Source organism: Pholcus phalangioides, unplaced genomic scaffold (genome assembly GCF_987345545.1).
Source record: "Pholcus phalangioides strain wild (caught in Gottingen) unplaced genomic scaffold, Ppha-v1.0 ptg000024l_1, whole genome shotgun sequence".
NCBI classification, from domain to species: Eukaryota; Metazoa; Arthropoda; class Arachnida; order Araneae; family Pholcidae; genus Pholcus; species Pholcus phalangioides.
Genome location: NW_028301616.1, coordinates 10,338,559 through 10,365,047, shown reverse-complemented (window position 1 = coordinate 10,365,047; position 26,489 = coordinate 10,338,559). Strand labels below are relative to the sequence as shown.

Here is a 26,489-nt window from a genome sequence, read left to right as displayed (position 1 = left end):
TATTTAAAGCTATTTAGTGGCTCTGAGTCTACAAGAGGAACAGCATGTACAACACAAGACAGATCAAGAATGGGAGGAATATAAGAAGAAAAGTCTGGGGGCAGCACAAACCTTACCTGAGTGAGGATTTTTCTGTTATAAATGTTGTTTTGCTGCACAACTTTTCCCTTCTCCGTGTATAATAAATTTCTTAATTCTGTGACAGAGTTTAACTGCACTCGCAGGTTAAAGGATTAGAGATAGACACGGATTGGTTAAAATCCTAAATTTAACCAATATCTGCTTCGATCTCTAATCCTTTAACCCGCAATTGCAATTAAACTCTGTCAGTGAATACAGCCATAAGTGGCGCAGCAGAAATCCCTAGACCCTCTTCAAAATGCCATATCTTTTTAAGAGTAGGTTTTATTCATATTGTCAGTAGGCTCAAACTAAGGGGCATAGGGAAAAGCGTTCCATTGAGAAATCAACTTTCCAAAATCTCTGGGCTTGTCAGTGCTAAAATAAGAGGCTTTTAAAGATATTTCATTAATGCAACTTAAAAGGTTTATAATGGGATAGGAAAAAAGATCAGTTCTCCGACATATATCACAAGATGGTGTTTTCTATGCAAAGTGTTTTGCATAGCAAACACCAATTTTTTGTAAAGATTCTAAATATTTCCAGCAGAATCATTTCCATTATTAATTCTTCACTAAAGAATTTAACTTTGAGTTTAAATGAACATGCTTTGTTGGTGTAATACTTTTGCGAAAACTGTAGTTCCCTACCAAAAGCTATGCTGAGACTTTTGGTCTTTAAAGGGGCCTTTGGAAATTCTCCCCATCCTTTCATTATTACCCTTTGAAGTTTCATAATTTTGTTAGGGGTAGTCAAGGTTGTAAGGTAACTCATAATGTTCTAATTTAATTATACTTGTAGCTACCTTGTATATCAGCAGGGATATATAACTTTTTCAGTCTACGGGTAAGATATGGGATGCTGTTATCATTCACAGGTCAAAAACTAGTGTATCTATTGCGTTGTGTAGAATTTCTCAAAGTGTTTCCAGCAATAGATATTACTTTGAGTTGTAAGAACTCTTCAATTCATAGAAAATATATTACTGAGTAGATCAAAATTACTTCATTATATTGATTCATTCTTACGCATATGAAGAGTTCAGAATCTAATGAGTAAAAGTCAATTTTCTGAAAATGACTTTGGTATTGCAAGTACTTCTTAACTGGTATATTTATATTACAACAGAAGATGGTGTCACTTATACTGACCACGGAATGGAAAGATTGTTTTCTCATTTTTAGTGTTTATTGACTTGCACTGATTGGCTTCTGAGCCCTCCATATGATGCTTATAAGAAAGAACAAAAAAGGCAAATACACAAAAAAAAAAAATAATTCCTAATGCATTTTGACACAGTGTAGGTGCCGTCTTCAGAGGAAAAATATAACCACTATTAGGTTGACCAGGAATCTCACTGGAATCATGTTTCTTCTTGTGGTGATTACTGGTTGCTTGGCAGAGAAAATGTTTATTCAAGTCTGACGTCAAGGGGTCTAAGACCTTCATGTAAGCCATAATTCATGAAGGTCTAATGCAATGTTCTGATTGGTTGCTTTCAAAATGGAGTTATTTGATTAGTCTATTCAAATTTTCTTAAAATTCCCACACATAATGAACCTAAGCCATCACATTTGGATCGGTAGTGTTGAATTGTTGATTAGGTTTATTATAAACATTAGAACATTGATTATGTAACTTGCCAAAAAAATTTAATTAGTATGAAGTCTAGTTTTTTGTCAATCAAAATTTTTGTTTTTCCTCTCATATGCAAAAACTCTGTTTCTCTAAAACTATAACTCTATCAAAAGTTTTTCTGTCCTGTCACTTTCAAGATACAGGTTTGATGGTATTTTTCCTCTGAATATGGGGCCCGTACTGTGTGCCAAAATGTGTTATAGGAATTTATTTTTTGTGTATTTGCCTTTTTCATTCTACTTTTGTGGTTATATCACACAAAAGATTATTTACTCTTCCATGTATACAATGCTCTTCCACTAAGATATTAAAAATGTGAATTATAGAAATTTGACTTGGCAAAACTTTTGACTGAAGTTTTCCTCGTTCACCAGTTATTGTATTTTTACTATGGAATTTTTTATTTGTTTTGTGCATGTATGTTAAATCATGTTTCGTAATGTAAAATTTATACAGTGAAACCTGTATAAAATGGAACGTCAAGACACTCAAATTATTTTCTGTTCCAGATAGGTTTCTATTTTATAAAGGTGCACATAAAAATATATATGCAGTGATTTATTTTTGCGAAACTTAAATTTTAAGAACATCACCCTAACTACTGTAAGCTAACAAGTATTAAACAGAGACATGAATATATTCTTTTTTCAAATCTTTTCATGTTTGGTTTTTGAAATTACTATGCATTTGAAATTTCATATTTGATGCGCTGATAGCTAAAGTTCAATATAAAACGTTCTCATGAATAGCAATGTAGTGAAAACTTTTGCCAAAAAATGAAAAATAGAGATATTGTGTACTCGTCTAAAAATAGTAACAATGAGATCAACAACCAATATAACATTTGTGAAAGAAAGCTTCTATATATATCTGTAACATTTAAATTTCACTTTTTTGCCTCTATCAACACTATTTTTGTGTTCATTACACGTTTCTTTGTGGTTGGTGGCCATCTCTATACTGAATGAAAACCTCTGCAGTAACCAAAACATGGTATCACTAAATTGTGAACAATAATTCGATTTCCATTCCCCATTTCTTTCCCAAACTAGTTTAAATGGAAATTATCAACATTTTTTTAAGAAATGTGTTTTCTAACAAAAGCCACCATTTCCATCATAGATGAAATGTTAAACAGGCTCTTACTAAATGTTGAATAGTAAATCTGTGCTTTTCTACCCAACTCCTTACTTCGAGAACAAGTTCAGGTAGATTATAAGCATTCATTGTTTTTCCACGAATTAAGAGTTTTCTAACAAAAGGAAGATCAGTACAACTTTCTTCCATCTGGAAGACAAAAACTTCCACTTGGCCAAAAATTATTTCCGTTTCAGCAGGTTTTTTTTAAATTTGAAAATTGACTAAATATGCGTTTTGTTTTGTTTTACGTTAGACAATTCAGTCTTAAGCCCCGTTCACATGGGAAATTGAAGCGGGTTTAAAACCCACTTCAAGAAATTTCGCCAATGACTGCTTTTCATTTCCTTCCTCAAGAAGGAAAAAAGTCGTCAAGCGGGTGCTAGCACTCCCAATCCTATTGCAATATTTGCATATGTGAACGGCGCTTTAAAGAGGTTTCTCATACTTGAAAAAGCATTAATTATCTACTCGACTCTCTATTTTTCTGTTCCATTCAAGACAGGTTTTCATCTTGTACGCCTACTGTGTCAGTCTTGGACAGGTTTCACTGTATATAAAAGAAAATGTAATTTTTATGTCATGAGTATTGATAGGATGTGCGACATATTAGGGGGTAAATTTCAGTTTGCTAGATTTTTGACTCTAGCAATTGTTTTTTTGCAGTACAAGATTTCAAGTACATTATTGGTTTTAATAATTAATTCATGTCAAGTTTATTTTTCAAGCAAATTCCAAATTAAGAAGAAAATGTGTTTAATATTTTCTTTTAGTGAGGAGTTAGCTCGTCGCTTACAAGAACTTGAAAATCGAGCTGAGGTAGTACAGAGGTCACAGCAGACATCTCCTTCCTCCTCGCAAATCAGCAACCCAGTGCCTAATGCTGCCAACAGGAATAGAAGTAGGGAAGTAAGTAAAAGTCTGCTAATTTCCTACGTTTTTTTTTTTTTTTAGTTTATTTTGAAGTTGAAGAAAAAAAATAACTACAGAGAGTGATCTTTCACACACACATATATATATATCCTGTCAGTGTTAAGATGATTTTTTGCACTCCCGCTTAAAGATATCAGTAACTAATGCTATTAACTTATATGCCTCTCTCATTTATGCATCTTTTTTTTCCTTGCACCAATGCATAAATGAGAGATCAGTGTATTTAAGAGATATGTTTCATCATTTTTTATTGGTTGGTGTATTCCATTATTTTTTTTAATTTTAATGTATCATTTTTTAATGTTAATAAGGAAGTCTGTTATTGAAAACAATAGCTCAAATAATGAACTATTTAATACACAGTATTTTTGCTTAGTTGGGGGCCACACAAAATCACCTTGCGGGCCGCATGGCTAGCTGTTGGCCATCCCTGCCATAACTGGTAAATTTTTGTAAACTGTATTTTCTCGAATACAGTGCATTGATAACAATTTTAATGAATTTCACATAACAAAGTTATGTTTCAAAAAGTAAATTTAAAATTTACATATAAGCAACAGTTTACTGTATTATTATAAGATTTTTTTTTATCATGGAGTTTGACATAATAACATTGATCCAAAGTGAAGCTATGCATTTCATCAAGATGTCAAAATAGAAGCCCATCTTTGAATTTGTTCAACTTAATTTAAAATAATATCAAAGAAGGTTTATTTTATATATATAAAATAAGAACATAATACTTATATCTAGCAGTTGGGATGCAAAATCTCCTGTACCTCCGTAGTTTATTGCGATCATCTGAAGAAACTATGGACAATCCGTTTCAGTAGCAACTCTGCATGTGTGATTTATTAGTGGTAATAGCCATCATATGCTGGCTGCCAGTCAGCATGTAAGTGTGCCGAGTGGCGTGATGGTAAGATGCTTGTCTACCACCATGAAGGTTGCCATCAGGTTCCAGGTTCCATTCCGGGGAAGAACATGGATAAGATATTTTCCCTAACAAGCGCTCATGTTGTCTTAGCTCTCAAAGTTCCGGTGGCAATGAAGTGCTGTGTTCAATGAATTTCAATTAAAAATGAATTGCCATGATTATGTTGTTAGGAGGTACCCCCACTCCCTCCACATGGCAAAGCGGATCATTCATCTCTCACCAGTGACAAACTTCAAGCCAATGTTGGCATGTCTGCACATGCACCTTGTCCATAGTCCTCTGCGGAACTTCTTATGAATTAGTACATGTTTGAATGTGCGTGTATGTGTTGTGAACCTAACATAAAGTTTGTTTCATCATCGTGTGACTTCTGCAAAAAACATCTCCAAGTAGCTGTCAAAAGTGTGCATGTTCAGCATGTTGATAGAAAATTTGGAGTAATTCCCTTATAGACGGAGCAGCATGTTCATAATAAAGCATGTGTGATTCTCTCGGCACAAATCTATACTTTTGGGTAAATTCGGCAGGGACACCCTGTACAATTTTTTGAATCGCTCTCTTTTTATTTCTCTTCCCTATTGGCTTTTCATCAGCCAATATTATTTCAAGATTTTATCTATATTTTATGCTTCGGTGTGAAAGATCAACTGTTTGAGCTTATGAGAGAGACTCCAGTTCTTTGATTTGGCTATATTCCTGCTCAATTTTCTTATAATTCAGGATTATTTTCCATTAAAAAAAAATGAAAGAGCAAAAGATTCACTGACTTCTTTATTTCCTGAAACTCTACTGAAAAGTTGAGGAAATGTTTTTCTTATGAATCATGACATTTCCTCCTGTTCTTCTGTTTCTTTTCTCAAAAACTCTAAGGCACAGGGAAATTTATATTTTGATTGATGATATTTATCTCGCGCTTTGAATTCAGAGTGTTTTCTGTAATAAGTTATTAAGATTTTGTCTATCAGCAAAAAGATGATGATTGCAAGAATGAGGAAGACGGAGATCACTGTTGGCAGTTTGTCAAAAAATCGAAGAAGAAAAAGAAAAAAAAGAAGCCAAATAAAAGAAACAAATTTTAATGAATCATTTGTTTGTGATTTGAGCAAAGGGAAAAAAAATGTTCCTCGAAAATTTGTTTGAATCATATTATTTTATGTTCTGTAAATTGGAAAAAGAACTTCCATTGTTAGAATATAGCTGTTGCCTCATTAAAACAAGATTATGAATCTCTAGAATCTATTTTTTTAAATTCTTGCCATTGATTATTTATGACTGAGGAAACATGATTTGTTCTTTGTTAGAAGTTCTTGTAAATATCAATTTTGTAAGAAGTTTGGGAGGTGGCTATTCCTTGGTGAAGATAAAGTAATAGAACAAAGTTACACATTTTTCTTTTTATGGTAAACTAGCTGATACCCGGCGACGTTGCCCGCCCCGTAAAAAATTTATATATATGTATAGCTTATTAATTATTTCTTTTAATCAAAAAAATTCTGCATCAAGTAAGAAAAAATTACTTTTATTTTTAAATATTTTAATTAAAGACTTCAAGCAATCGCTTGTGGATACACAATATTTTTTGTTTGTCCATCTGGTGTGAAGATGTACAAATTTTTGGGATTACCAACACGCGAACAGGCGACGTAAAGCTGTCCGTGTGAAAAACAGGGCTCAAGTAGGTTGATACCTGCCACTGCTAACGACTGGCCTTGCGCTTTGTTGATTGTCATGGCAAAAGCTAAACGAACCGGGAACTGCAATCGCTTGAAAGTGAATGGAATTTCTTCAGTGACAATTGGGATACGTGGAATGAAGACGTCTTCTCCTTTGGCACATCCAGTTAAAATTGTTGCTTCGATGATGTAATTGAGCAATTTCTTCACGCAGAGTCTGGTACCATTGCAGAGTCTCGGTGTCTCCAAATTTCTTAAAAGCATTATAGGTGCTCCGACTTTGAGGGTCAAGTTGTGTGGTGGCACACCCGGAATATCCAAAGAGTTCAGAAATTCTGCAGGATACAGAACTGTCTGCGTTGTGTCTGTGACAGTGTCAACCGATTTATAAGATTTGGAGTCTCCTGGAATAATTTTTAGGATTTTTTCGTTGATTTTGTTCACACTGTCATTTTTCGGTGCCAGAATCGCTCTCTCACAAAGCCACTCATGGTTTCGGTGATTTTGTTCAATATTTGGGAAAACTTTGTCTGCAAGTTCTTGAACTGAATTTAACAACTGGCAAAATCCATTTGGGAACGTAATCAGTCCGGTGCTTGGGTCTACGGGAATTCTTCCATTGCCAAGTTTGATCAACTGATGTGAAAATGATTGCAGTGCTGAGTCATTTTGCAGTTGAACTCGCATGTTGGTGGATAATGATAATTTTTTAACTTCGTGCCAGAGTGTTGATGATTTGAGGCAAGCATTAAATTCATCAGCTGGCGTTGAACGCGGAACTACAGGCAGAGTCTGACGAAAATCTCCAGCCAACAAAACAACCACTTTTCCCATGAGCCGCTGATTTCCTCGCAGATCTTTAAGTGACATGTTGACAGATTGCAGGGCCCGTTTGTGAGACATTGTACACTCATCCCAAACTATGAGGCTGCACTCTTGCAACACTTTTGCTGGGCCTGTTCCCTTGGAAATGTTGCAAACTGGAGATTCGTTATGGTTCAAGTCCAGTGGTAATTTGAAGGCGGTATGTGCCGTCCGACCTCCATTTAGTAGTGTTGCGGCTATGCCAGAAGAGGCCACTGCTACTGCAATTTTCTTTTGTTGTCTCACCTTTGCCAAAAGTAAATTGATAAGGAACGTTTTGCCAGTGCCACCGGGAGCATCGAGGAAATAGATGCCGCCATTTCCATCGTTAATCGTTTGCTGAATTTGATTGTAGGCTTGTCTTTGGTCGAAAGTTAAAAGTGGTTCTTTCGCTGCAATATATGACTGTAATTCATTAACATCGTAATTTCTCTCCCGCATAATTTCATGAGTGAGATTGTTGGTGTTAGTTCGTTGCGGTGAAAGAAGCAAAGAGCACTGTCTGAGGTCTTTTCCAGCCATTGACAAACAAAGGTCTTCTAAATGGATGAGAGCTTGATTGTACATGTCTGGTGAAAATTCAATTTCTAAATTTGGATTTTCCCGTCTGATTCTCATAAGAATGTCTTCACTGAGATCATCTTTGTATTTTTCCCACAATTGAAGTGGATTTGACACAGATTGGGTAGATAAAAGAATGCCAAAAAGATGTCTTAGACGAATGGCAGATTGAGTGATTTTAGCTTCAGTCATTGCCAAATCCCAGTGGTCATCGTTTTCCAGCAATCCTCGCTTTTGGCATGCTTCTTGCATGGTTGCACAAACTTGACCATTAAATGTTTTCAAATCATCGAATGTTGTTGGTCCTTTGATGATGTGAAGCAACATACGCAGAAAGAAGCATTCGCCACTTGACGGATGAACAATATAAATGCGGCCAAGTGTTTCTGATGATTTAACCCCAGGATGTCCTGCAACATCAGTTCCTTGTTTGCGTCGCTGCCATTTTTTGCTTGATGTATTCCATGTGTAGAACCGGGGAAGATCACAGTAGAAAAGTGTTCTGGCAAATACGTCGGTCTTACATAATTCAAAGAATTCGGTCAGTGTTGTCTTTGGTGGCTGTTGCAAGTTGTTTGCTTGGAGGTTTTCTGGATTGTAATACACCCTCTGGCCATTTTCAAGGTGAACACTCAGATGTTGAACCGATGGGTAGCGTTCGTGAATTTGGAAGCTGAGGATTCGCCAAATTGCTTCGTTGCTGCAAATGTATCTTCCCAATTGAAATGTTGAAATCTCATCGTTCGTTTGTTGGCCCAATCCAAAAATTGCTTGGTCACTTCCTTTGTTAACATACTTGCAAATATACTTGATGGCTTTTACAGACTGGCAAGACTCTACATTAATGTGCGCCTGGAACATTTTTGACAATATTGGGGAATATGGAACTACCCACCTATTGTCAACGTTAACGTCTACATGGCGTATTTTCAATGTTGTGGTGAATCCGCCATCTTCGGGCTTTCGTCTCCTGTACAGAGGATAGCCATCTTGGCCAGTCTGTGTTTCTTGTAGCATTGTGCGTGGATATTTCTTGGAGCATTGACCATTCATCATGCAAGGAGCGTTCGTGTTTAGCGCTCCACAGGGTCCGTGAATCATATTTTTGGTGATGATCTGAAACAACAATGGATCTTGATCTGGATTAGGCAATTCGGCAGAGATGACGTTGTCGATATCAGTTGGCCGAATTTTTTCTCGCAGCCAGATGAGGATGTGGGCATGTGGGAGACCTCTTTTTTGCCATTCGATTGAATACATCCAGCATCTCGTTTCTCCGAAAATATGGCACTTCTTCACGACGTTCATCAGTTTTGTTAATTTTCTCTTGAACACTCTGGCAATCAGGTCATGTCGATCTGTAGCTTTCTGAGCAGGCAGAAGAGCCTCTTGTATTTCAGACCAAAGTGGATTGCATGTGAAGGTGATGAACAGGTCAGGGCGACCATAACTCCTGACGTAAGTCATTGCATCCTGGGTGTACTCATGCATGTGTCTTGGACCGCCAGTAAAGGTTGCTGGCAAAATCACCATTCTCCCCAATTCATTTGGATTCGCGTCATTGGCCATAGCATCTCTAAGATGAATGTAGTCATCTACTCTCAGTTTCTCTTGGTTTGTTCGGATGTAGAGTAGCCGTTCACTTTCGATTTTGGCGTACATATCTACTACAAACTGATGGAGGAGCTGCCGGGATTTTAATAAATGATTTTCATCTCCTACCCTTCTCATCAATCTGAATGCATAAAAGTCCATGGCAGATACCTTCTTTCCCGGTAGCGTGTCGCCTGTAGTTGGATTGATCTGAGTAATTCCAAAGTTATAACCGTCATTGCCTTGCCAAAAGATGATCGGGTATTGGAGAGCATCGTACGATCTATGAGTCTCCGTTACTCTCTGTAGCCTGTTATTTCTTTTCTGTAGAACAATATCGCGGCTTTCAAATTCATTCCCCACAATAACAATCGCCACCTCATCAATTGTTGGTGCATTGAATGTCCGTGGATGGGCGCCTACTGGAGTCTTATCTGCTCTGATAATTATTTGGTAATCATCTCTTGGCATACGCTCCAGAGCAGTCTTGAACAAATTCACGTAGGAATTGTGTTCGTGGAGGAATTGTTGTAGCGCCCGGACGATATGCTGTTTGGTGGTTGGAATATTGGAGCATCGTTGTCGAGCTTCTGCATGTTGGTCTCCCATGAAGAAAATCTGCAAAAATTTCGGCTCTTCATTCGTTCCTGGGAGCAGTGACCCTGAAAGATGGTAAATTTGTCCCTGTACTTTGAATGTAGGCATGAATCCAGGCTCGCCAATTTCTTTTGTTGCTCCGAAAGAGGTCATTTGGAAGCAGGAGTTGTACTTTCTGATGTTTTGCAGAAAGTGCTTGGAATCTGGTGTGGTTCCAGCCATCAAAGTGCGAAGTGGTTCAGGTGGTTGATTGATTAATGGCAGCTTGACTTTTCCATTTGAGCAGCACATCCCAGGCGCCTCACCATCCCATTTATAAGCTTGGCAATGGACACAGACCTTCTCCATTTGGCCAATCAAGACTGCTGGATGTTCGTGATAATCAAGTTCAGCATTGTATGCAAATGCAGCTTTTTTCAGATCTTGAAAAGCATGCTCTCTATAAGTGAAGGCCCTATTTCGATTAGCAGATAGACGCTTTTCAGTGTGTTCTGGAGTCTCACTTGTCCTGGAAATGGAGGCTCTAGTTCGATTAGCAGATAGACGCTTTTCAGTGTGTTCTGGAGTCTCACTTGTCCTGGAAATGGAGGCCCTAGTTCGATTAGCAGAGAGGCGTTCTTCAGTGTGTTCTGGAGTCTCACTTGTCCTGGAAATGGAGGCCCTAGTTCGATTAGCAGAGAGGCGTTCTTCAGTTTGTTCTGGAGTCTCATTTGTTCTGGAAGTGGAAGCCCTAGATCGATTAGCGGATAGGCGTTCTTCAGTTTGTTCTTTAGTCTCACTTGTCCTGGAAGTGGAGGCCCTAGTTCGATTAGCAGAGAGGCGTTCTTCAGTTTGTTCTGGAGTCTCATTTGTTCTGGAAGTGGAGACCCTAGTTCGATTAGCGGATAGGCGTTCTTCAGTTTGTTCTTTAGTTTCACTTGTCCTGGAAGTGGAAGCCCTAGATCGATTAGCGGATAGGCGTTCTTCAGTTTGTTCTTTAGTCTCACTTGTCCTGGAAGTGGAGGCCCTAGTTCGATTAGCAGAGAGGCGTTCTTCAGTTTGTTCTGGAGTCTCATTTGTCCTGGAAGTGGAGGACCTAGTTCGATTAGCATATTGTCTTTGTTTAGTCCGCTCTGAAGACTCATTTTTCCTTGCCAATCGCGACCGTTTCGCTTCAGTCGAAATTTTTCCGATTGCTGCTCGCTTTTTAGGAGGCATCTTACACAGTGGAAGAATATTGTGATCAGAATGAGCGAGCGTCTGTGATGGTCAGAGTTGTTTCCTTCACTTCAGTATTTTTATTCTCAGTTTTGTCGTCGTAGTTGTTGTTCTCTGTTGTTGGTGACGTCATGTGTCCAGCTTGCGGCGAATATTATTCGAACGCATTTTCAGTATTTCTTAAATTGAAACTATACCTATACAATGGGCGGTGGTTGAGAAACATAGCTGAAACCCGGCGACGATGCCCGCCCCGTAAAAAATTTATATACGTATAGCTTATATATTATTTATATACGTATTTCTTAATCAAAAAAATTTCTGCATCAAGTAAGAAAAAATTACTTTTATTTTTAAATATTTTAATTAAAATCTTCAGGCAATCGCTTATGAATACACAATATTTTTTCTTTTTCCATCTGGTGTATAGATGTACAAATTTTTGCTATTACCAACACGCGAAAAGGTGTCCGTGTGAAAAACAGGGCTCAAGTAGGTTGATACCTGCCACTACTAACAACTGGCCTTGCGCTCTGTTGATTGTCATGGCAAAAGCTAAACGAATCGGGAACTGTAATCGCTTGAAAGTGAATGGCATCTCTTCGGTGAAATGCTTGTGCAGCGAATATTATTCAACCGCCTTTTAAGCATTTTTTAAATTGAAACTATACCTATACGATGGGCGGATTATCACTTACAGGACACCCTGTATATAGGCTAGCAGAAATACCCGGGTTTTCTTCAATTACTGGGAGGATTGGAAAAGAGTGACAAACCGTTATAAATGAATAAACTGTTATAATAACAGAATTGAAGGTGTGACAAACCATTGTAAAGGCATATATATACGTCTGAAACGCATTGTTGGAAACCGCGGCAACCAAAGTAAACGTTCCGAAAGTGATTGTTGAGGCCCCCAAAACCATTGTTGCCCGACAGTTTTTCGCCCATTTCGGGCATTTGCCCAGCTCTGACGAACTTTTAAAGTAGCCTACGGCTCAATCCCGGTCCTGTTTGGTATATATGCAAAATCTGGCGACGATCGGTCTAAAACTGTAGATTTGTATAAAGAGCATACATACATACATACATACATACATACATACATACATACATACATACATACTTTCACATTTATATATAAGATGTTAAAAAGTTTTGGAATTTATTTTTCCGTAAATGTGAAATCTTAAAGAAATGCATTGAGATTGGAAAAATTTTATCCTATTGTTATTATGAAAAATATCGTATTTGATCATTTTGGTTGCACCATGGCTTTCAGACATCATATCACTCGGGGCAGCTGAATAATTTTTGTAGGGCTTGACAAATCAGAGAAAAATTTAGGCAGCAAGCATTTTTTTTATCGACAAAATTGGTTCAAAATAGTGTATTCTTTGAGTGTCCAGGACTTGGGTCAGTGTGTCTGCTAGCATAGAAAGGGTTTCCTAATTTCTGATAATTTTTTGCTGTCCTAAGACTTCAATTCAGCTATGGGGGAATTGGGTGTGAAAATGTTAATTTTTTCATCGCAGTGGCGACCTGGTGCCTGGGATTTGTGAAGCCCTGAATTGTTAAATCAACTTCTGACAGTATAGGCTAAATGTTAGGTCTAGTATGATACATCAAATTGTTAACCAAATATCAAATTATTAAGGGAAAAATGATCTTGTCTCTATGGCGTAATGGTCAGTGTGCTCACCGGTTCTCAAGAGGTCCTAGGTTTGATTCCCGGTAGAGACAATTTAACTTTTTCCCCCAAGTTCACCTATGCATAATATCCAGAAAGTCTATTGATTTGATCATTTAGGACTGTTTCTCTTGAGAAGAAAACCAAGCTTGGTTCCTAAAAAAAGTCAGCTGGTGCCTAATTTTTTTCCCCCGATTTGTCAAATGTAGGGTTAATTAAGGATAAAATATAGTTTGCCTTGAGTTCAATGTTATTTATAAACAGATAAAATCTTGCTTAGCAGTTGAATAGTTTTTACCTTGAATTCTATTCCAAATTCCTTTAATTCAGTGCAATTTTATAAATACCTGAACACACAAAATTTCAGCAGCTCTTGAAAAATGAGACAGACATGACACACATCAACTCTTTATAGATAGAGAAAATATATTTACATATCTGTATTTTGTACTGAAATGACACTAAAAGATATACTTTATAAAATACCAAAAAAAAAAAAAAAAAGCAATTGGTATTACAGGGTTTTTTAACCATGAATTTTGAATGTATATTTAAATAAACACTTTACCATAGAGGGCCAAATTGTATTTTGGTGTAGGGTCCATTTTCTGGACCCAAATGTTTGGTTGGACAGACCCCCCTGGAAGTAAGAAGCCAAAACTAGTTCAAGCTTGAAAATTTCAAAGTTGCAATACTATTTCATATATAATCATTGAACTGACAGTCCTTTTTTGTCATAAATGCTTAGATAATTAGTCAGATAGACTAATTATCCAGTTCAGATTGACCCCAAACCAGCTTGTCCAATACACCAAAATACCTTATTTAGGTTTCAATCCCAGATTTTTGGAACTAGACGTGGGTGCACTTAGTTACTCCTTTTGTAGTATAGTAGAAATTCTCATTTCATGAAGGCATTTTACTTATACGTCATTCGTTAATATAAAAAATGAAATAAGATTTAAATAAGTATAACAGAAACATGTATCGACAAAATTATTGTAAAAAGTCTCCCACTGAGGGGTTAATGCACCAACTTCTTGGCAAGACATAAGAGGGGGAAATTGTGCTGAACTGTACAGCTCGGTTTCAGCAATAAATTGTGGTTTCTGATCTATATAATTGCCCCTTGTGTGCAGAAAACACACACTGGTTTGACAGAATGATCAAATGATGTTTAAATGAGTTCTATAAATGTCATTGCAATCAATAACATTTATAGCCAGGTGCATGGGGAAGTCTTTTGACTTTTGAAATAGCTTGCAAACAAAGATAGCTATAGCTATACAACAAGGATAACGGTATAGTAAAGAAACTATGATGAAAAAAAAAACAGCACATGGAATAATCAAAGTACATATGAAAACAAAATTTTTAGTGACTATTATACCAAAACAAGTTACTTCATAACATTTAAAGACTTGCTAAGATATTGATAATTTTTTATTTATGTTATTTCTCAAGCCCTAAAGCGCAACCAAGTTGTAAAAGATTTTGTGGAGATTGTTGGAAAATAAAGAATTTAAATTAGCAATATCTTTTAGCAAATTTTTCTCTTCTAAATATTACAGAGGTAGATTTCATTTTTTATGATATAGAAAGGCACAATTTCTACCAATGGGTATTTTCTTTATTTGGATCATGGGTCATACAAATTTTAATTTTCTACATTTGCCCAAACCATTATTTTACGCCTTGCTGCCCGTTGCATCTGATTCGATTTGATCAGCTTACTATATGATTACTAAGTTGCACAGCTGTAAGTTTCTCTGTTCACAACTTATTTTAGGATGAAAGGGGCTTTTCTGCATGTTTTACATACCATAATCTGGAACTACTTTGCACCAATGCTGAAAAAGGATTCAATTTGCCATCTTGGATATCATTTGCTGAACATATTTGTGCTGCTCAATTTCAGCTGGAACTTTTGTCTAGAAAAAGTTAAATTTTCAGTCAAAAAATTTTGAATGCATAAGTAACTCAAATATAGGAGTTGACCAATAATGCCTCCTACTGGACAGAATCGAAACTGGGAAATTCATTAGAATGGCCACTAGGTAACATGGAATCCTTTTTTCAGTGTTGGTGCAAAGTCACCTTTGTAGGTGAAAAATAACTCTGAATTATGATACTTGCAATGACCTTAAGAATTAAATGAAGGACAAATTTTGGTAATGTTTGCATGCAAAATTCCACTGATACATAACAGACTGAAACCTCTCTTTATAACATTATTCTCAAGAATTCAACTACCGTGACCTTATGAATGATTTGAGGTCATGATTAAAGGTGTATGTAGCTGTATTTTGTGCTCATGTTTGCGTTTGTGTATTGAGTTGTATTAATCGTATAACCAGCATAAAATAATGTCATTAATGTTATATTTTCAGTGTATCATCCTATGAAATGGCTACAAGGTATGAAGAAAAGCCACAAGTCATCTTATTTGTATGGCCTTCTGAGTTAAAAAAAAAAAACTATACATTTATATATAGCTGTATGTATTAAAAATGTCAAAATATGGCATATTTAATTTTGAAAATGTTGTTCCTGTCACAGAGAAACTATTTTGCTTTTTCTCTCTCTATCTTTCTCCTGTTCTTAGGTAGCTTTAGATCAGATTAGTTCAGAAACACTTTTTGTAAAAAAAATATACAGTGTAATAACTGTGGGAGACACATGTTCATATTTTCCCGGTAGTTTGTGTTAACAACTATAGTGTTCTAGCCACAGCTTGACAAATCCCAGGTACCTCGTCGCTATGCCAAAAAAAAAAAAAAAAATTGGTAACTTGGTGTCCAAATTATGTGTGATTGGAACATGAAGACAACATACAATTTTTGGAGTCATGTAAGGTTGGCATGTCACCAACATAGGGAAAGATCCCAGAAAAAAATCTGAAAATGTTTTTTACTTTGGTGGCTGATTTTTTTGTCGATTTATCAAGCTCTGGTTATAATTATATGGTATTATGGTATTTGTGGTTGGGAAAAAAAAAGTGATTTCAGTCCAATTTTTTTCATAGTGACCTTAATGATATTACCTTTTCATATTTTATGCACAATAATAAGCATAGTATTATCTGTGCTTTGCACAGGAGATTTGGAAAATATAACCGATCATTTTGAGGTCTATTTTCATACGGATTTTTAAAAAAAACATGTTTCTATCACACACTGATGTCTATTTCCCAATATTTTGAATGTTTGAAAGAGATGTCTATATCATTTTCGTAAGTGTAATTAAATTTTTTAAATATTAGTTTTTCAGGATATGTGTGTGTGTGTACGTTTGCATACACATGTGAATGTCACACTGCTGCTGTTGCTGACGATGGTATAGTTTTCATTGGCCTTACAAAAAATGTGTTCACAACATGCTCGTTTTTTTCTAATCGAAGTGAATGTGTCTTTATCTGTACAGGTTCTTCTTATTCTAGCGATAATGAATGTTGAGAATTTTCAGATTGAAAAGAAGAAGCTTTTCTATTGTATAGAAATTGTTGAATGCTCGCATGTAAATGATTATATATATATTTTTATTTCTTGTATATACCAGGTGGGAAAAAAATTGTTTCAAATCAAGTTTTGTATATAACATGGGAAATTTTCAAACAAGATATTTAGTTCAGTTTATATCATTTGAAGATATATATTATGCAAATTTGTATATACAAATTATATTACTGTATTCAATATTTTATTTAATGTGGGCATAATTTGTATTAATAATCTGTGTTGATGCTCATGGATCCGTGTGAAAGTTTACTGTAAGCTGATGTATATCAGTAGAACTAGTCTATTAGAGTTTTCGAAAAATTGTCAGACAGAGAATGAAATGTTTATCTATGCAATGAATTTTCTATTTAAAAAAGATTTGCTTTTACTAGCTCTTTTTTATATCATAAATCTTTAGAAAGAGACGATTTGTTTGTTGTTAGACAAAATTCAAAGAAGTATCAATCGTTCATAGAGCTGTCAAAAATTAAGGATCATCAAGTCACAGGCCTGCTCTTAATGCATGATTTTATTTAATTCTTTTATGGGGGGATTATACTGCTTAGAGTTATGATTGTGTCATGAAATGTTTTTTAGAGGTAAACATGTGTGCTGAGAGATAGTACTACATTTAAAATGTTCCAAGACATTTTATTACGGAAGAATGAATACAGATAGAACCTGTTTATTTGGTGTTTCCTTTGAAGTAATAACTACCCTGTGCAATTACGCATTTTTGCAATTGTTCATACAAAGATGTGAATGCGGATTGCAAGCCTATTTTGTTAGGCCCTCCAGTGCCTTCATTGCTGCTTCCTGCACTTCTACAGAAACTGAGAATTGTTGCTCTCAGATCCAACCAAGGAAAAAGTCGAATGGAGCTAGATCGGAAGGGGGGGGGGGATAATAAAATGGCTGTGAAAGTATCAGAATATGATGTTTTGACAGGTAAATCTGACACCAGAGGGGACCCATGAGTCCTTAAACGACTGCATGATTTGGTAAAGCGCAAGTTACCAGATCTTTTGAAGGCCAATTTGTGCGTGCTCCATCATGACAATGTGCCTTCTCAAAGGCTCCTCTTGATGTCAGAATACTTGTCCAAACATCACATTCTGATACTTCTGCAACCAGCTTGTTTTTCCTGATCTTGCCCATGTGATTTTTTTCCTTTTTTCTCGGATAAAGAATTTCTGTAGGGGCAAAGATTCTCAGGTTCTGAAGCAGCGCAGCAAGCAGCAGCAAAGGCACTGAGGGTGTGACAAAAAAGGCTTGCAATTTGCTTCTACATATTGTGGAATGAACAATGGCAAAAATGCATAATTGCACAGGATAGTTACTTTGAGAGAAACAGCAATTGTGTGTGTGTGAACATATTGTATCTGTGTTCACATTCATTCTTCCGTAATAAAAGTTTCAGAACTTTTTGAATGCAGTAGTATTTTTCTTGGCCCATAATACATAGGGAGAGATTTTTTTGTTATCCTGATACAGACCTTAGGAAGTAAAATTTGCTGTCTCCTCTGGGAATTGAAACCAGGTCCTCTTGCATACTGGGCAAGTGCAGTGTCTATACACCAGAGACACAACCTTTCTTTTTAACATACAGTAGCTTGCTGCCCTGAGTGGAGACATTGCAGACTCCCTCAACTAAAGCCAAGACTGCCCCCAGGTGGTGACAATATAGAGAGATGTTATTTTCTCAGCTGATGCATATTATAAAGGAAGGTTGTGTCTCTCTGGTGTATAAGGTATAGCACTTGCCTAGTGTGCAAGAGGATCCAAGTTCGATTTCCAGAGTAGACAGCTAACTTTTCAACTTTTTTTTTGCTATTTTTTAAATTTATTTAAAATTTATCACTTTTTTGTGAACTAGAATACTAGAAAATATCATTTCTGATTTAAAATAAGTAGAATAATCGATGACTGATTTGTTACAGCTTCTGAGCTATACATGACAAAGGATAACCAAGAGAATACTCCACAAGTTTAGGCATCAAAATTTTATAGTGATTGTGACCTGGCTCTTTTAAAAGTTACGTGTTTTAAAAATATTTCTTGGATCCATAGTCTAGGAATTTCTTAAAAACACTTCCTCCTCACCTTCCCCTCCCCCCAGAGATTCCTTCAAAATAATGTCCATGGTTTGGGAATTGCCTAGAATCAATCTGTAGTTTGGAAATCACTTGGAAAATATCTATGTACTGTAAAGCCAGATTTTCCTAGGAGCAGGTTTTCTGTGCTGTGCGCAACATGAATCGCCCAGCATGACTTGCTGTCCACACACTAATAGGAGAAGCGGTACTACTGTTTTCCTACAGAGTGCAACATGTCTCACGCCAGCGCTTTGCACCGAGCGTGATTGACAGGTTGGAGGAGTCAAATGCGACATGTGCGCTGCAGGTTTCATTTTGATCTTCTCTTCATTTTGGGTGTGTTTTCTTTCCCTTCCCTTCAAACTAGAGCATGTAGTCGACAAAATAGTTGATATGCCAGGGCCATATACTATATAGCTGCATTGAGCTGATGCGCCAAGCTAGGAAAACACAAACACCTAGCATGTTTATGTAACACTTTTCCTCTGATGCAAAGTGGTCCAATTCGGTTCACGTGGCTCGAAATAACTACTCCTAAGAAAACCTGGCTTTAGGATCACTTGGAACATCCATGTCCTACAGATCGATTAAAAATACCCAGTGAACTCCCCTTGAAATAATATCCACGGTCTATAGAAATCACCTGGAACCTACTCATATTCTAGCAATCGCTTAGAAAATATTGATGGCCTAAGAATTGCTTGGAAAATGTTGATACTCCAGAGATACCTTGAAATAATGCCCATGTTCTAGTAATTCCCTTTTCCTTGAAAATATCCACATTCCCAGACAGCCCTTGAAACGATATCCATGGTTTAAGAATTGCTTGGAAATATCAAGAGATTCCAGGCAGCCTTTGGAATAATATTCAGGGGTCTAGAAATTACCCAGAAAATATCCATGGTGTACAGCAGAGGCTTTTACAATTTCAGTTAGCAAAGAACTTGTTACTATATATTGTTCCAGGGATCCCAAATACGCATAAGATATTTCGCTCATATGGGTATTTTTTTGTTTTGGCAGTACAAAATAAAATTATTTTAAGAGCTTTTGTGTGATACCACGAATCCGTGGAATGCAAGTTTTAAATCTATGATCTACTCTAGAGAACTCTTGAAATGACATTCATGGTCTAGGAATTATCTGGAAAACATCAATGCTCCAGAAAATCCTTTGAGTATGTAGGAATCATTTGGAAAATATTCATGGTTTATGAATTACTTCAGGAAAATATCAATGTTCCAGCTTGCCTTTGAAGTAAGCGTTTTGAAAATATCAAAGCTCCAGGGAACCCTTAAAATAGTATGCAGTGTGTAAGAATCACGGACTATGTCCATGGTCTAGGAATCATGTAGAAAAATCTGTGTTCTAAAAAAACCCTTGAAATGATGTTGATGCCCTCTAAAACATTACTTAAGTATGTTGTCTTGGAACCTGTGTGTGTGGGTTTGTCTTGGGGAATCTGTGGCTGAAAAATGCAGCTGTTAAGTAGATTTAAAATTTTTCTCATTACTTTTTATCCACCTGTTTGCTTGATATGTTTGTTTATATTTTCAGAGTTTTATTAATAAAAATTATGGATTTCAGTTGCTTTGATGGATATCGTGTGCGCAATAATTTTTTTAAATTATTATTCTAAATATCTAGTCACATACTACTGTGTTCAAAAAGTTTCAAGACTTATTACTGAAGAATGAACACAAATAGAACCTGTTTATTTGGTGTTTCCTTTGAAGTAATAACTACCGTTTGCAATTATGCATTTTTGCCATTGTCCATACAAATACAAATACAACGCCACAACAGGCAAAATGCCCAATGAGGTGGCTGAGAAAAAGATACCCATACAGAGATGTAAATGCGGTTTGCCAGTTGTTTTTTTTTGTCATGCCGTCCAGTGTCTTCATCGTTGCTTGCTGCACTTCTTCGGAATCTGAGTATCTTTGCCCTCGGATCCAAGGAAAAGAAAAAGTTAACATGGGGCCAGATCAGAGGGAATAAGGTGGTTATGAAAGTATTGGAATGTGACGTTTTTTGACAGGTAATCAGAGACTTGGAGGAACCTGAGAGTCCTTAAACGTCTATGATTTGGGGAGACAAGTGATCAGATATTTGAAAAGCCAAGTGATGGGTGCTCCGTCAACACAATGCACAGGCTCACAAGTCCTTCCCGGTGTCAGATTACCTAGTAAAGCATCACATTCCAATACTTCTAAAACCGGCTTACTTCCCTGATCTTTTTTGCCCCATGTGACTTTTTCCTAGAATAAAGAACTTGCTTACGGACAACGATTCTTGAGATTCCAAAGAAGTGCAGCAAGGCAGTGGAGGGTGTGACAAAAAAAAAGCTCTTAATCCGCATTTACATCTTGGTATGAACAATGGCAAAAATGCATGATTGCACAGAGTAGTTACTTCGAAGGAAACACTAAATAAACAGGTTCTATTTATATTCAAGCTTCCGTAACAAAATTACTTGGAACTTTTTGAACGTAATAGTACATTCCAGGGTACAACACGGTGTATTTTTTTCAAGTATTTCTTAAAAGGCTAAACTTATATATGATATCTTGCTCAGAAATAGAATATCCTCCGCATAGCCCTGTGTTGGACATTAGAGACGAGAAATTTATTTGAAAGCTCTATTTTTTTTTTTGGAGAAAAAAACTCGGTGCTAAAAGCTTTTATACATAGCTTTTAAATTATCACGTTAAATATGCAAATGTGAAAATAAAATGCTCTAACAATCATGAGGACTTTTCCTGAAATCGAGGATGTGTGTATATGGTGTTGAATTACATATAAGATTCTCGATTCTATTTCTCCATGCAGCTCATATAAAAACAAAACTTTTATATATATATGCCAACCAAAGTTCATACTATTGTATCATACAGTTAATATATTATTGAAATCAAATATGTTTGATAATGTAAAAAAGAGAAGTTAAAATTTTTGGATATATTAAATTTATTGTTTGTGTCCTTTGTGTTTGGTAATCTTTTGAATCGAGCTTGAATTCGCTTTGAAATTTTGGAAATGACAGAAGCTTTGTGTACAAACGGGAAAAAATTATCTACTGCGTTAAGTTTGACTATATTTGCTTTTCGGTTTTTATTTTTAGTTATTGTTTTATCGATATTGTATTCTAAATTTTTTCAAACCGTACCCACAATGATTATCAGTATTACTGGAATATATACAACTTTTTTGTGTATTTTATTTGTCCGAATCCGCATATAAAGTCATTGCTTTTCTGGTATATTTTGTGTTCGATTACTTGATTAAGTGGGAGTAGAAAAATACCATGGCTTTTACACTACTACTAAACTTTTCTTTCAAGCCGAGCACAGCTCACAAATAAATAGGCAATTTACTACCAAATGAGTTGTGCTGTGTACTTAACAGTCTGTAAGTGTATCTAGTTTTGCGTGAATGTTTGGTGCTGGCATCTATTTTTTAAACTCAGTGAAATATAAGGATTGAATATTCGTACCTATAGTAGCCCTGTTGCTCTCTATGCCGAGACGGCCCATTGATGGGAATCAATCTTTATTTTCAATTACCATTGAAAAGAACGTTTTCAAGAATACAAAAAATTAACTTGGTTGAAAAATTAGGTTTATCAAATTTAATATATTCATAATTTTAAAAGAGATGTAAATAGATATCGATGAATTTGTGTGGTAAAACTTTCTTTTCAATGGTATATATGTTACGGCCAAAGTATCCAGCCATTTCACGTATTGACCAGCCAATGTCCGATCTTTTCTTTATTTCAGATTTTGGCCTGCCAGTTCGCGAAATGGCATCAAGTAATCAAAGTCGGAAGAAAAAGGGCATTTTAAATTTCTTTATTCTTTTATTCATTATCATCACTGGTGAAACAAGTGACATTACAGCAAGTTGATGTGCTGCTTATCAAACCGGAAGAATGTCATAGAAAGATGACATCCGAAAACCAGCAGGCGAGCGGAATGTTACCGTTACAAAGTGCACGCCAATACTTCACCAAACACCAACTTTAGCCATATTGCTATTTACTGCCATTAATGGCAGTAAATGAAGGCGCTATCTATTGGCGGTCGCCTTAAGCTCGTTAGGGAAAATATCTATAGTCTTACCCCAGGTTTAAACCTGGGACCGTTACGGCAACTTTCACAGCGGTAGACGAGCACCTTACCACCATGCCACTTGGGCGCAACAGCACCAGGCCCATCATTTGGCGGGGGGATCTGGGACTTTTACAAAATTTTAAAAAATGCAATAGAAGCAAACAAACATGGTAAGAAATGCATGTATACATATGTATTTCACCATGTTTGATCATTTCTACAGTATATTGAGTATATCGCAAGTAGCACAAAGATATAGATCTATATCGTTAATGTGATATATGCAAATACTTCAACTTTTGAACGATAGATGGCACCCTTTCAGAAGAAATAAAAGTGTATAGTGAACCCCATGCACCCTGAACTCTATCCATCTTTGACTCCATGTCTTACCAACCCACCACAACAGCACTGGCTGGAGGTTGCTATTATAACAACATACAAGTAATGGTTTTTACTTGTATTTTCAATCGAATTTATTCATTTTCATGTATGCACAAAGATTACAAAATAAAAAATGTGAGACATCATCTAGACACAGATAATTGAAAATTACATTATAATTAAGTAAATTATATATATAATACAAAAAAAACAAAGAAATTAATGTATTGTATAATATATTAATTATTTATTTAAAATTATTAATTTTTATACTAATAGAACAAAAAGTACAAAATAAAAAAAATATGCATCACGAAAAAGTTAAGATTCTCAAAGTATGGTAAAAAGTGAACAAAAAATTTAAAAGAAATAATGATAATTTTAAGAAAAACACGCAACAAAAATGAGCAAATTTTTCTAAATTAAAAACTAATTATAAAGTGACAAAGTTATAGTGGATAAGTTCTTGCTCTCCTAAAATACCAACATCTACGATGTAAAACATACACAGTAAGGATTCAATTATAACTGATGAAATGATTTTGATATATCGACATAATTTATCCTATTAAAATCAAAATTTCATATTAACAATTGTTCACTTGACTTTAAATTTTCTCCAAATTTCTATTCGAAGGCAATATTTTTATTTGAAGGCACACAATATGTTGATATAAACTAAAGAGCCAAAAAAACTGGAAATATCGGGAATCCGGTAAAAAATTAAATCTACGACATCGCTGCGGCCGGAAAAAGATCGGGACATGCAAGAACGGGACCAACGACGACTGACGAGAATCATTAAACGTGACGGACGAGCAACCAACCCTTCCGCAAATTGCTGCAGATTTCAATGCTGGGCCATCAACAAGTGTCAGTGTGCCAACCATTCAACGAAACATCATCGATATGGGCTTTCGGAGCCGAAGGCCCACTCGTGTACCCTTGATGACTGTACGACACAAAGCTTTACCCCACGCCTGGGCCCGACAACACCGACATTAAACTGTTGGGGACTGGAAACACGTTGCCTGGTCTGACGAGTCTCGCTTCCAATTGCTTTATTTACATACATGTAAATTTACCTGGTAGGGCCGCATAAAAATCACTTGGCCAGGGAGCCCATGGTGCACTTAAGATGGCCCTGGCACCCGAACAAAGTGATATATCTAAGCCCCCAACCCTCCCTTCTGGCTGGAAATGCTAACCTAATAATTTGTATGAAAAATGTTCAGCAAAAGTTCACCAAATCTCGTATTATTCTGAGCCCCCCCCCCCACCAGGTGGACCCTGGCCCGTAAAAGGGCTGCGGCAACCAGAGTCCTGCCTCGATCAAATGGGGGGGGGGGGCTTACAAAAAATATGCACTTATAATGTGCATGATAATAAATCTTTTCAAGAAGCCTCAAGAAAGACTGCTCCGGGGCTACGATACGTCCCTGGATGGACCCCCCATAGTCTCCTTCCCACAAGCACGGTCGATGCTTAGTCAGCTGGGCAAGATCACATTTTGGCACCCTTTGTAATGTTTGGTGCCCTCTCTGGTCCGGTGCCCCTGGTACCGAACCCGCTTGTCCATCCCCACTAGTTGCGGCCTTCCCACTAGAGTAGGCAGGACTTTGAAGACCAGACACACCCCGCTTCCCATCTCAGAGAGATATCGAAGCGTTCCCGAAGGATGGGTGAAGTAGGTAGGACTGCAACTAGATGCTTAGTCAGCCGGAGCAAGGACGCATTTTGATGCCAACCCCCTCTGATCCGACACCCGGGTCACAAGACACACTGCTCCCGAGGGCCGCTGCTAGAGGGGAGCAAACACGGGAAGATAATTATAATTTTCTTGTGTATTTTCTCACATTATAAACTTACTACAGAAGGAGGGGGGCATGAAAAGTTTGGCCTGGAGGCGTACCAGAGATCCCAGCCTAGGAGCCATGCAGTGGGATATGGGATCCATGGCTTTTTATAAATTAATTACAGAGTAATGAATATCCGGTAAAAAAATCTGACACAGCGGTCCTGCTTCTGGAGGGTGGGGGGGGGGGCTGATGCACCAATATGCGTTAAGAGCAGGGGTGACTCGAGCGGAACCTCTTTTTGGTGTCCCCTTGCCCACATTTTTTTTTCCGACAAAGCTTCTAACTTTTTCCACTCGAATTTCACATTCCTCTTTAGAGCAGTGCGCAAGTGCGGATCCAGACCGGGAGCGACCGCCGCTCCCAAGAGCCGAATGATATGGGAGAAATTTGTCTGTCCCGTGAAATGCGGATGATCCAATGCACCGACACAGGAAGTCGCTTTTCCGACACAACGCCCTGGATCCGCCTTCCTTCTCTCCATTCGCAGCTAAAGATATCTGTCTCGGCTTCATTCGCAGCTGAAGATCTCTGCCTAGGCTCTATTCGTTGCTGAAGATCTCTGCCTCGGCTTTATTCGCAACTGAAGATGCCTGTACCTCCGCCCCATTCGGAGCTGATTATTTCTTCCTCCACTCATTTCGCAGTTTAACATGTCTGTCTCAGTTTCTTTCCCAGCTGAATATTTCTGCCTGGGCTCCATTCGCAGCAGTTGAAGATGTCTGCCTTTGCTCAGTACTCAGGAACGGATCAGATCCGGCGGGGGGGGGGGGGGAGATAGGTCAGAACTGAATGATATTGGAAAATTTTCCTGTCCCGTCGGGACGATCCAACGCACTCACACAATTGGCTTCTCCCGACACATCCCTGGATTCGCACCTGGCGGTGCCCCATACAGCCGCGCAGGTCGCACGGCCAAACTAATGGAAGTAGTTAAGGAATTCCCTAGTTAAGAACACCGATTATGGTTTCTTTTCTGAAATTGTTTTGAACTCTGCTTCAACATTACAAGAGGGTGTCAAAATGCTTGCCTGACACAGCTGACCAAACCTCTAGTTGTGGCCCTGGGTCTACGATGGTCTTAAGGTGGCCTTGATGTACAAATGGGTAAGGGCAGAAAAGAGAAAGGAATCTCTGCCCGTGCGGGATCTTTTTTGGTCCCTCCGATGACATTTCTCAGCTGAACAAATTTTTTTCCAACTCGGATTTGGCACCTTTTCCTAGAGAGGTGCTCCACGTGCCTGCACAGGTCACACGGCCTCTGTGGAGGCTGAAAGGCTTCAACCTAGTTTCTTATTTTTTTCCCCCCCATACTATATTCTTTATCGAGGGTCCAGTGAAAAATCTGGCCTCTAAGGCCCCAACAAAGACCCTGCAGGACGTGGGTGCGATAAATGCATCCAGTCTTCCCGCTAGGGAGTACGTCCTATAGATATTGCATCTACGAAGTAATGAGTCTCGTATATACCGGGTGACTCGAAACGTTACGCCGTCCGCCAATGGCAGTTTTTTTTTTTTGCCTTGTCGCATTTCCAGCGGACAATGGCACTAACAATTTTAAGGGAATTAAAATTAATTTAATACTCTAGAATACTTTAATA

General features: G+C 37.2%; 1 protein-coding gene across 2 annotated transcripts in view; it reads left to right on the top strand.

Moving 5' to 3' along the window:
* The window catches only part of LOC149068720 (ubiquitin carboxyl-terminal hydrolase MINDY-2-like), a 41,729-nt gene extending 26,023 nt beyond the window's left edge, over positions 1–15,706 (top strand). Inside the window, exons 7-9 of one of the 2 annotated variants that reach the window (XM_089251374.1) lie at positions 10–120; positions 3,669–3,804; positions 15,331–15,706. In XM_089251374.1, coding sequence (XP_089107500.1) covers positions 10–120; positions 3,669–3,804; positions 15,331–15,345 — 262 coding nt within the window. In that variant the 3' untranslated portion in view covers positions 15,346–15,706. Of the gene's footprint in view, positions 1–9; positions 121–3,668; positions 3,805–5,730; positions 5,999–15,330 lie in introns of those variants that run through there. The other variant, XM_089251373.1, reaches the window with a different exon arrangement.
* The last annotated feature ends 10,783 nt before the right edge of the window (positions 15,707–26,489 follow it).